Source organism: Nomascus leucogenys, chromosome 19, assembly GCF_006542625.1.
Source record: "Nomascus leucogenys isolate Asia chromosome 19, Asia_NLE_v1, whole genome shotgun sequence".
NCBI classification, from domain to species: domain Eukaryota; kingdom Metazoa; phylum Chordata; class Mammalia; order Primates; family Hylobatidae; genus Nomascus; species Nomascus leucogenys.
Window position 1 is genome coordinate 70,468,248 of NC_044399.1, and position 11,036 is coordinate 70,479,283.

General features: G+C 54.1%; 2 protein-coding genes across 6 annotated transcripts; one reads left to right on the plus strand and one right to left on the minus strand.

Moving 5' to 3' along the window:
• Positions 1-59: 59 nt before the first annotated feature.
• On the plus strand, positions 60-2,959 carry GPS2 (G protein pathway suppressor 2). 2 transcript variants are annotated; one of them, XM_030799473.1, is made up of 11 exons: positions 60-289; positions 503-665; positions 1,027-1,136; positions 1,221-1,333; positions 1,465-1,544; positions 1,636-1,718; positions 1,900-2,053; positions 2,152-2,241; positions 2,329-2,408; positions 2,496-2,591; positions 2,781-2,959. In XM_030799473.1, exons 2-11 carry the CDS (start codon positions 572-574, stop codon positions 2,862-2,864), a joined length of 984 nt encoding a protein of 327 aa, XP_030655333.1. In that variant the 5' UTR covers positions 60-289; positions 503-571; the 3' UTR covers positions 2,865-2,959. The 2 variants fall into 2 exon arrangements, with proteins under 2 accessions (XP_030655333.1, XP_030655332.1); XM_030799472.1 differs by having other exon boundaries at positions 231-289; positions 2,785-2,959.
• Positions 2,960-3,162: 203 nt separating this feature from the next.
• Positions 3,163-8,615, minus strand: EIF5A (eukaryotic translation initiation factor 5A). Of its 4 annotated transcripts, none has more exons than XM_030799474.1 (6): positions 8,503-8,615; positions 5,800-5,985; positions 4,513-4,617; positions 4,155-4,286; positions 3,985-4,058; positions 3,163-3,814 (listed from the first exon to the last, which is right to left on the minus strand). In XM_030799474.1, exons 1-5 carry the CDS (start codon positions 8,569-8,571, stop codon positions 3,996-3,998), a joined length of 555 nt encoding a protein of 184 aa, XP_030655334.1. In that variant the 5' UTR covers positions 8,572-8,615; the 3' UTR covers positions 3,163-3,814; positions 3,985-3,995. The 4 variants fall into 4 exon arrangements, with proteins under 4 accessions (XP_030655334.1, XP_030655335.1, XP_030655337.1 ...); XM_030799475.1 differs by lacking the exon at positions 8,503-8,615 and adding an exon at positions 7,860-8,239; XM_030799477.1 differs by lacking the exon at positions 8,503-8,615 and adding an exon at positions 7,724-7,744.
• Between the last annotated feature and the right edge of the window lie 2,421 nt (positions 8,616-11,036).

Sequence of the window (11,036 nt, forward strand, 5' to 3'; positions counted from 1 at the left end):
CTCTCTCTCGCGCGCCCCTCTCCAGAGCCCGCGTCCCCTGGGGTGCCACCAGGTGGGCCCGCGAAATTACAGCTGAGGATGCCAAGGCCAGTCTGCAGCGCTCGTCGCTCGCGTTCCCGGCGACGGGGTTTGTGCGCCGCGGGCACCCGTCGCAGCGCGCTTCCGCCTTCTTTCACCCAACCTGTGAGGTCGGCCGCCGCCGTGACTCCGGAAGGACTCGGCCGGGCCGCCGGATGTGACGCAGGGGCCAGGGCGCGCCGGAGCTGCTGAGAAAGCGCAGAGAAGGCGGGTAGGGAGGGCCAGCGTCCGGGCTGGCGGGGCAGGGAGCGGCAGCACCGAGCCGGGGACCCCGGCGCCGCCCGCGCGCGCGGTGAAGCGGGGGCTGCGGTCCCGGCCGGGTGGCGGGCTCCTGGGACACGTGACCGAGGCGGCGAGCGGGCCGGAAGGACGGGCTTCCGCCTGGGCCGGGCACGGCCCCCTCTGAGCGCCCGCCTCCCCGCAGGCCCCGTCGGAGGTCTGGCAGTCAGAGATAGAGCCGGGCGCCCACGGCCCGAGCGCCCACGGCAGCACCATGCCCGCACTCCTGGAGCGCCCCAAGCTTTCCAACGCCATGGCCAGGGCGCTGCACCGGCACATTATGATGGAGCGGGAGCGCAAGCGGCAGGGTGAGCCGGGGCCATAGCGGGGGGACACACAGCCCAGAATGACTCCTGTACCTCAAGGCTGGCCTCAACCCACCGGCCAACCAGCGCGCCCGCTGCCGAGCGCAGAGGAGGGAAGGAATAGCCCCGTTGTGGTGGAATTTAAGCGTCCTGTTCCACGCTCCAGAACCCTTGAGATGGGAAGGACCTTGGAGAGCACCTGATAAAGCCTCTCCGTTCCCTGTTGCCGCGATGGGGAGCTTGTTCCCTCGAGGCAAAGAGCACACAGGCGTGTTGGGATGACTGGGTTTTGCTGGTTTTCAATCTGTAACGTTGGAATTGTTTTCACTACTCTGCCTCTTCTTCATTCTGCCTCATTCTCCAGAGGAAGAAGAGGTGGATAAGATGATGGAACAGAAGATGAAGGAGGAACAGGAGAGAAGGAAGAAAAAGGAGATGGAAGAGAGAATGTCACTAGAGGAGACCAAGGAACAAGTAAGCAGTCCTTTGAACTCTCCCGGTTTTGATTTCTTCCCTCGACTCTCCCTGCCTTCATCTTCTCTTCCCACCCCATCCCAGATTCTGAAGTTGGAGGAGAAGCTTTTGGCCCTACAGGAAGAGAAGCACCAGCTTTTCCTGCAGCTCAAGAAAGTTTTACATGAGGAAGAAAAACGGAGGCGAAAGGAACAGAGGTGGGATCAGAATGCTAAAAACTGAAATGGGGGCCAAGTGGAACTGGGACCAGGTAGTAAAAGAACCAGTGTTTAATGGCAAAAGAGAAGGCATCTGTCCTTGACTTTGACCTGTCTTCCTTTCACTCCAGTGACCTGACCACCCTGACATCAGCCGCATACCAGCAGAGCCTGACTGTTCACACAGGAACTCATCTCCTCAGCATGCAGGGTGAGGACTAAAGAAACCACCTGATGGAACCGGCCTTCTTGGAGGTCGCAGCCTCCCATTTCAGCATCATGAAGTCCTTCTCCCTTTCTAGGGAGCCCTGGAGGACACAATCGCCCAGGCACCCTCATGGCAGCTGACAGAGCCAAACAAATGTTTGGACCCCAAGTGCTTACGGTGAGAGTAGGATTGGATGCCTAGCCCCTACTACTTCCATCCATGCATCCTTGCCACCAGTATTCAAGTCACAAACATATCAAGCACTTAAGTTTAGGGGGAAACGGGACATACAGATATACACAAGTCACTGGGTTTCAGCTTTCAAGTTTATAGGTGAGTTCTCATTCTCCCTCCTTAGACCCGGCACTACGTGGGCTCAGCAGCTGCTTTTGCGGGTACACCAGAGCATGGACAATTCCAAGGCAGTCCTGGTGGTGCCTATGGGACTGCTCAGCCCCCACCTCACTATGGACCCACACAGCCAGCTTATAGTCCTAGTCAGCAGCTCAGAGGTGAGTAATAGGAGGGATGGGGCTTGGCCTTCCTCAAGGTCAAAGGAGGAATGCCATTGAGGAAAAGGTTATAATGGTTCTGTCTTTTCCTTTCTCAGCTCCTTCGGCGTTCCCTGCAGTGCAGTACCTATCTCAACCACAGCCACAGCCCTATGCCGTGCATGGCCACTTTCAGCCCACTCAGACAGGTGATAACATCCCATGCAGGAGCTCTAGCTCTCTGGGTCCTCCCCTCCGTTTCATTCTCGTCTCACATGCCCCGCTTCCCCACCTAGGTTTCCTCCAGCCTGGTGGTGCCCTGTCCTTGCAAAAGCAGATGGAACATGCTAACCAGCAGACTGGCTTCTCCGACTCAGTGAGTAGGGCACCTTGGGAAGTCAGGGTTTGGGATATGTTAAGGGGAGCTTCAGTATGCCTCAGGCCCTGACTCTGTTCTCTGCAGTCCTCTCTGCGCCCCATGCACCCCCAGGCTCTGCATCCAGCCCCTGGACTCCTTGCTTCTCCCCAGCTCCCTGTGCAGATGCAGCCAGCAGGAAAGGTAAGAATGGTAATAAAATTTACCTGTCAGAATCCCTACACTAGGGATCCAGAAAAGCAGGATTAGGTAGGTCAGGTGGCCCACATCATCTGGTTTTTCCTTCCTTTTTGGGGGTGGTTATCAGTAGGGTATTAAGTGGAAGGGAGAGTACGCCCAGTGACAAAGCCCTCTTTTCATCACCACTGCCAGTCAGGCTTTGCAGCTACCAGCCAACCTGGCCCTCGGCTCCCCTTCATCCAACACAGCCAGAACCCGCGATTCTACCACAAGTGACCATCAGATTATATCTTCAACACCATGCCCCCCACCCCATCGTGGGTGAGGGTACCCCGTGTGTCCCAGGCCAATAAAATCTACCTGCCACTGCCCCTGGCTGCTGCTGTTTGTGTTGCCTCCCACCCAACTGTCTGGAATAGGTCAAGGCTGCTTGGAGGGTGGGGGGATGGCTGGCAGGTCCACAGCAAGTCAAAGTGATAGACAGCGGGTTCCAGTGAACTCAGTGGCAGAGTTCAGTCTTTTTGTGGCTTCCAAATATGCCCATTTAATTCAAATAAGCAGCTGAGTTGGGGGCTTCATATTAAACTTGTAGTTTTATTCAGGTTTGATTTTAACAAATGTGTCGGGGAGAGAGCCCGCAGGAAGGGTAAAGCCCATGGGGGCAGGGCCCTCCCAGATGCCTGAGGAGGGGGCAGGTCCCCTCCCCTCTCCTCCTCTTCCCTCCCCATCTAAAGGGGTTTGGGGAGAGACACAGGCAGGGGAGGGGGCTGGTCCCCAGTCTGTTGGGGTGGTGCTCAGGGTAAAGGGCTATGGGCAACAGGGGACCAGACCAGGGATGAGTGGGGAGGGCACAAGGACCATTTGCCAGAATCCACCGCTTTCTGATTCCAGATTGAATTAAAAAAAAAAAAAAAAAAAAAAAAAAAAAAAAAAAAAAAGACTAAACCACAAGCAGCACCCACCCTCTTCTCCCCCACTAGGGCTGTAGTGTGAGGGGAGAAGAGGAGGGCAGCTTCACCAAGGCCACGGCTTCGCTCGCTCCTGGCCAAGGGAGCTAGGTGAAGGGCAGGGGCTCCCCGACAGATTGAGGGGGTGGGGAAAACCAAAATAAAACGTCAAATAAATTGTGTAGGAGGAGTCCAGCCTAGGACCAGGCCAGAGCCAGGCCAGGCTGGGGGAGGGGGCCTCTGCAGGTTCGGAGGATCACTGCTGCCACCACCGCCACCCTAGGTAGAAGAGAGAAATTAGTAAGACAAGATAATGCCTTCAACAGGAAGAATAGGGAGGACAGGGCCAGGCTAGGGGCAGAAAGTAAACCTGGAACAATTAAGACCAGGGCAGCTCTGCTGAGGACAACAAAATGTGAAAGGGACAGTGAGGGATTTGTCACACTCACCTGGGAGCCAGTTATTTTGCCATGGCCTTGATTGCAACAGCTGCCTCCTCTGTCATGGCAGACAGCACCGTGATCTGGAGGAGCAAGAGGGATAGCCAGGAGATGTCTGAGCTCAGGAAGAAACGTACAGAACAAAGCTGAGCACAAAAGCAGGGAGGGAGGCACCATACCAGGATCTCTTCTCCACAGTCGTACTTCTGCTCAATCTCCTTGCCAAGGTCTCCCTCAGGGAGACGAAGGTCCTCTCGTACCTCCCCGCTGTCCTGGAGCAGTGATAGGTACCCATCCTGGATGCCAATCAGCTGGGGGCAGATAGGGAAGGAGGCTGAAGGTAGTAGGCCCAGGGAGGCTGACATGACAGTAATGCTCTGATAGACAAACTGGACTGATAGCAAACTAATACCAAACACCCTCTCCTGCCATTTCCCTCCTCTCTCCCAGCACAAGCTCTCCTGATCAGTCCCTATCCCCCAACCCCTCCCTCCACCATAAACCGCTAACCCATCCTCATCCAGACCATCTACATACCTGGAAGTCATTCCTTTTGATGTTGGGGACATCCATATTATGAGTTGACGGGCAGATATCTTCATATTTCTTCCCAGTAAAGATGTCAATACCAACCAGATGGACCTGTATGTATGCATCACAAAGAGAAACCCAACCAAACTCTAAAACGGAGGAAATTAAGGCTCAAATTGACCTTGCCTGATGAGGGAAGTCAGACTACATTGTTGGGGCAAAGACTGGAGTGTTGGAATTGAACCAGTCAACTTAAGAAATAGTAAAGCCTCTTAAAAAAAACAGGCTAAAAAACCACCCTTGAGATTGGGGTTGACAGCACAAGAGAAAACTGCATGGCAGGCTTGGAGAAGACAGTTACCTTGATAAAAGATAAGATGCTAAGAGTCTAGGGGAGTGGGAGGAGTCTGCGTAAAAGTTTGGAAGTGTTTCCCGGACACCAGGAGGAGGTGAAAAATTGGGAAATAAGGAAGGTAGAAGGGAAAGGCTAAGAAACTAAGAAATGTGAAAGAGCTGAAGAAAAAAAGGACTTGCAGGGAGATCAGAAATAACTATGTAGCTAGAAAATAAGGAAGCCAGAAGAGCACAGAGAAGGATCCAGACACTAGAGAATAACCCAAGATCAATGTCAAGTCAAAAGATGGAAAAACTGATTAAGGAAAAACACAAGAAATTCGACAAGAACGAATCAGGTTGAAATTCTAAAGAGACAAGAAAAGTCTGAGGTGATAAGGGAAGTGCTAGCAAGAATGTTAAAACCCATGAAAGTATGGAGGCTCAAGGAACCAAAGGAGAGTGGGATGGGGCAGGTAGGGGCAGTTTGATCCTGCATCAGAGTTCCAAAGGGAAAGCTAGAACCGGGGAACGAAGCAGCAAGGTGATCTGAAAGCTCAGAGTTAACACAGGAGTCCTTCCAGGGGAAGGCCGCATTCTGGTAGAATTGGAGAAACCCTGGGTAATGTGATGGAAACAACTACCTACAACGGCTCAAGGGAAGAAAGAAAAAATGAAAACCAAGAATAAGGAAGGAGCAACTAAATAGCTAGAGTATAAAGGCCTAGGAATTGAAGAGACTGGCACAAAGCTGGAGAAACGGAGGGACTGCCAGAGAATGATGTGGGGACAGAAGGGTAACCACAGAAGAGGCTGAAGACTGGGGAGCAGGTGTAGTTGTCTGAATGGGTATGAAGGCTGAGTGCTAAACAAAAAGAATCAGACAGTAAAAGCAGAGTTAAAGGAAAGTCAGCATACTGGAGGCATGGGAAAGGCAAGATGCGGAGGTGAAATTCTAACCTTGGCGTGGCCGTGCTTGCCAGTCTTCGAAGTAGACATCTCGACGATCTTACATGGCCGGCCTTTGAGCACCACAAAGCCATTCTTACGTAATGCTGAGCACTGCATTGGGAAGGTGGCTGAGGCCCCTGCATCTCCTGTCTCGAAGTCCAAATCATCTGCCATTTTAAGAGGCTTCGATTCCAACTAGAGCCAAGAAGAGAACTGAAGTGAATAAGCATGGAGGTTAACAGGACCTCCAATCTATCCCATTTCTCTCTAGAAACATTTTCCCAACTCTTTATTCCATTACCCACCTAAAATAAAGTCAAAGTTCCTGAACTTAAAATACTGACTGGGCTGAAATATACTCAAGAACTGGTGTGTGTATGCGAGGGTGGAATAGCTGGTTTCTCCCCCATAAATCAAAGCTAAAGTGGTGGCTTGGGAAAGGAAGGCTCTAGGGAGCTGGAACGTCAAATCTCAGAGATGAAAAAAGGCCTACTTCCTGGGAGGGGGGAGGACTCAGGTGTTACTTGCCACTGAAACCAACCACCCCTCTTCCCCACATATAGCCAGGGCTATAATTAGGTGAGCAGCTATGATCCAGCAAAAGGGCAGGGCTAATGTGGGGGGGGGGAGGGTGGAGACCGGAGGACAAGGCCCCACCCATCTGTTACACCGCCTCCCCCCCCCACATCCACACACAAACCAGTCACTGCTACAGGAAACCACAAGGCCTCTTTGGGGGATTCCCGCCTCGCCAACATGCACTTGCAACAAGCCAAGGGGGAGAAAGCAAAGTTGTTTCCGAAATGATCCCCCTGCCAAACACCTCGATCTTGGTTCCCAAAGAGAACCCAGGAACCCAGCCTCTCCTGGAAGGCCCTCCCACTTTTCCCAGGATGCATCTGTCCTGTCGGCTTTTCAGGCCGGGCCAGTACAGTCAGTAGAAAGTGGGAGAGGTGGGGGGTGGTGAATGACAATAAAATGAAAGCAAAAGGTTGGTAGTAGTGAGTAGTAGAAAATCATACTAGGCTAGTAGAGTTAAGGACTTCGAAACCGTGGAACTCCCAAACCAGTTACAACGGGAAGACAGTGACAAGGTGAAGAACGCCTATCACGGTGGGAAACTCATCTGCCTGAGGCTTTTAGGCGCTGTCCACCCGGGCCGACAGAAGAGTTGGGCTCCTGTCCAAATGCCCTCAGTTTCCCCATTTCTCCGGCCTCCCAGCTCTAAGGAGTGCCACTTACACCTGGCTGGCCGCCACACTTCACAGGAGGGTTTTGCAGGAAAGCTCCTGGAGCCCTTGAGGTTGGGAAGCGCTAACATATGCCTGCAGCAAGCCCTCCGGGGTGATCAGGACCCGAGCCTCCGGCTTCTCCCACTCCTCAAAATCCCAGGCCCCCTCGGAACCCCCGCGAGGACTAGCTCTCCCCGCGCTAGGGGCTGCCGGCTCCTGCCGACCATGTGGCCGTTCGGGGCTTCCGGTGGCCGGGACCTGGGGGGAGGGGTCCCCGCGCTGCCATGCGGCCCTGGTCCACGCTCGGCCATGAGGCCTGCGACCCCGAGGGCAGCCTCCCGTGGGGGGCACTTCCGGTGTCGCGGCCGCCCCCTCCTCAGAGACTGCGCCAGGCCGGAGCCACGCCGCCTCCCCTCCCCCCGGCCGGCCGCCAACCCCCCCATCATGCCCTCTCACCGAATAGCCCCCTCCCCCACCTCACGTGGCCGCGCTGCGCCAGGTCCTCAACGGCCCAGGTACCCTTGCCCCGGTGGGCCGATCTGGCCCCTGGCCCTCGCCCCGGCGTGGCCGCCTGGCGGCCTCTCCCGCGTGGCTGCCTCGCGGCTCGCCGTCCCCCGCCCTGCGTCGCTCCAACGTCACCGGGCCAGCCCCAACCGTCACCCCGCGCGCCAAGCGGGGAGCGCGCCCGCGCCTCTTCTCACCTCGCGCCGTTCTCTGGCCGAACCGGTGCGGCGGCGACCGCCGCTCCCCTCTGCCCCCTCCCCGACCCCCGCGCAGTTCCATCTTCTCCCAGGCCCAAGCCAAGGTACCGCGCACGCGCGCCCTGCCCGCTCTCACCTCGCGCGAACGCACTGACTCGACCCCGTCCGCTCGCCGCGAGCCCAACCGCTGCCTCCGAGCCCGCTGCCGCTGCCGCCGCCGCCGCCGCCTCTACCGCCGCCGCCGCTGCTGCACACGGGTCTTAGTACGCAGGCGCCGACTCCCCACTGACCAACCAAGCAGCCCTATGACAGCCGCGCAAGCGTGCTATCTATCTCCTCCGCCCTCCACCCCCGCACTGCGCAAGCGCACATACCCTCCCCATCTCCACCCTCCCTCCCACCTACCCGTCCAATGACGCGCATACGTGACCCCGCCCCTCACAAACCCTGAGCGTTTTCAACTAATCTGCAACGCGCAGGCGCACCCGGTTTTTTAATCTCTTCAACCTCATCTTCCCTCCCCTTGATAGACCGCTCGTCCTACCGGGCAGTCCTTGCGCCTGCGCAATAAGGAGCCCTGCACTCCACACCCTCTAAAGGAAACGCCTGGGTCTCAGAACGCATGCGTGTTCGGAATCCTAAACGCCCCTTCCACCTCAGACGTCGTCTGTACGCTGGGCGTTGAAAAGACCACGCCGCTAGATCACTTGTCTCGTCTAGAACGCATGCGTCTCAGGATACGCCCCACCTCGGCTTTAACTGGACTTAAAACGACTCACACGTTTCAGAAAACTTGCTCTGGGGGGTGGGCCCCTTGTCTTGGAATCAGTCCCTCCAGTTCCACACATGCGCGGGAGATGTCTTTCCGCCCCACTCTTCCTTGCGCGCTAGTGTGGTCGGGTTCCCACCCATCTCGGCTTCACTTCTCTAAATCGAACGCCTATGCTGTGCCATAGAGTTCACCCGGGAAGACAGAGCGGTCCTGCGGCTGACACCATCTTGTTTAAACCCTCAGTCCGTATTGGTCTCTATGGCATCCATAGAGGCCTTTCCGCTCTGAGGTCCTCAGTAAAGAAAGATAGTATTACTGTGTTTTCCCCCACTGTGCTCTGCGGTTCCCAAAAGTGTTGTCTACGAGGTCCCTTAGAAAAAATTGCCTATAAAAAAGAGTGGTGGGCCGGGAGCGGTGGCTGACACCTGTCATCCCCGCACTTTGGGAGGCTGAGGCGGGGGGATCACCTGAGGTCGGGAGTTCGAGACCAGCCTGACCAACATGGAGAAACCCCGTCTCTACTAAAAATACAAAATTAGCCGGGCGTGGCGGCGCATGCCTGTAATCCCAGCTACTCGGGAGGCTGGGACAGGAGAATCGCTTCTCCTGTGGAGGTTACCGTGAGCCGAGATTGCGCCATTGCACTCCAGGCTGGGCAACAAGAGCGAAACTCAGTCTCAAAAACATAAATAAATAATACAGAAATAAAATAAAATAATGGTAGGCCGGGCGCGGTGGCTCACGCCTGTAATCCCAACACTTTGGGAGGCCAAGGCGGGCGATCACAAGGTCAGGAGTTCAAGACCAGCCTGGCCAACATAGTGAAACCCCCGTCTCTACTGAAAATACAAAAAAATTAGCCGGGCATGGTGGTGGGCGCCTGTAATCCCAGCTACTCGGGAGGCAGAGGCAGGAGAATCGCTTGAACCCAGGTGGCGGAGGTTGCAGGGAGCCGACATCACACCACTGCACTCCAGCCTAGGCGACACAGCGAGAGACTGTGTCTCAAAAAAAAAAAAAAAAAAGTGATATGTTAGATTACATTGACATTGTCTTAATCATAGGGGACCGTGAAGCTGGAGACGAGCTATCTTCCCAACTTTATTTTCTTTGCCCTCTCTCTCTCCGCGCCCCATTTCGCTTTTCCCGAAACTTCATAGTCTTCTTTCAATTCCTGGGTTTCTTGCACTACCTTCATGGCTGCCTTGTTGGATAACGAGACTGAAACAAGCGGCCAGGCGCGGTGGCTCACACCTGTAATCCCAGCACTTTGGGAGGCCAAGGCGGGCGATCACTTGAGGTCAGGAGTTCCAGACCAAGCTGGCCAACATGGTGAAACCCCGTCCCCACTGAAAATACAAAAATTAGCCGTGCGTGGTGGAGCGTGCCTGTAATCCCAGCTACTCGGGAGGCTGAGGCAGGAGAATCGCATGAACCCAGAAGGTGGAGATTGCAGTGAGCCGAGATCTCGCCAATGCACTCCAGCCTGGACGACAGAGCAATACGCCATCTCAAAAAAAAAAAAAAAAAAAAGACAGAAACAACCGACCAAAGATCTTGGGATCTCATCCTTCTTTTGTGTTTTTAAGGAATTACTTCAGATAGCTCTGCCTTAATTTTCTTCCCATAAAATGAGAATAATAATGATTCCTGAACTTCCCAACTTTTCAGGACGTTGCAAAAATTCTGCAACATGGGCTGGGCATAGTGGCTCATACCTGTAGTCTTAGCTTTTTGGGAGGCCAAGGCGGGAGGCTCCCGTGAGGCTAGCAGTTACAGACCAGACTGGGCAACATAACAAGGGCACATCTCTACAAATAAAAAATTAAAAAAACAAAAACAAGAAAAGCTCAGCTCAGTGGCTGGTACCTGTAGACCTAGCTACTCTTCTTTCTTGGGAGGCTGAGGTGGAGGGATAGCTTGAGTCTAGGAGTTCGAGGCTTCAGTGAGCTATAATCCCCACCACTGCACTTGAGCCTGGGCAACAGAGAACCTGTTTCTTTAAAAAAAAAAAAAAAAAAAAAGTCTTGTGACACGATACATGTGAACTGCAAACACTAGATTGAATTACTACATTTGTGTAGCCTGTTATGCTAACCCCCAGCTACTTCCCCTCAATTTTCTGAAATTCATGCCCTTTCCTTTGTAAAAAAAAAAAAAAAAAAAAAAAAAAAAAAAAAAAAACTTTGTGAGTACATTGTTCAAAAGTCCAACACCCACTTTTCTCAAAGCAAAGTATTTATTGTCCATGTGACCCAGCAATTCCACTCCAATGTATATATACTCCCAACGAATTAAAAACAGGTACTCAAAGTAAATCCGGGCTGGGTGCGGTGTCTCACACCTGTAATCCCAGCACTTTGGGAGGCCGAGGTGGGCGGATCACAAGGTCGGGAGATAGAGACCATCCTGGCTAACATGGTGACACCCCGCCTCTACTAAAAATAAGAAAATTAGCCAGGCCTGGTGGTGGGCACCTGTAATCCCAGCTATTTGGGAGGCTGAGGCAGGAGAATGGCAAACCTGGGAGGTGGAGCTTGC

Bases quoted from the DNA above. Each gene is read 5' to 3' on its own strand.
- EIF5A (XM_030799474.1), bottom strand. From the start codon at position 8,571: ATGTGTGGAACTGGAGGGACTGATTCCAAGACAAGGGGCCCACCCCCC. The intron at 5,986-8,502 runs GTGAGTCGTTTT...TCTTGGCTCTAG, and splicing joins GAGCAAGTTTTCTGAAACGT to TTGGAATCGAAGCCTCTTAA. The intron at 4,287-4,512 runs GTATGTAGATGG...ATCTGCCCCCAG, and splicing joins TCAAAAGGAATGACTTCCAG to CTGATTGGCATCCAGGATGG.
- GPS2 (XM_030799472.1), top strand. From the start codon at position 572: ATGCCCGCACTCCTGGAGCGCCCCAAGCTTTCCAACGCCATGGCCAGG. The intron at 1,137-1,220 runs GTAAGCAGTCCT...ACCCCATCCCAG, and splicing joins TAGAGGAGACCAAGGAACAA to ATTCTGAAGTTGGAGGAGAA. The intron at 2,242-2,328 runs GTGATAACATCC...TTCCCCACCTAG, and splicing joins CTTTCAGCCCACTCAGACAG to GTTTCCTCCAGCCTGGTGGT.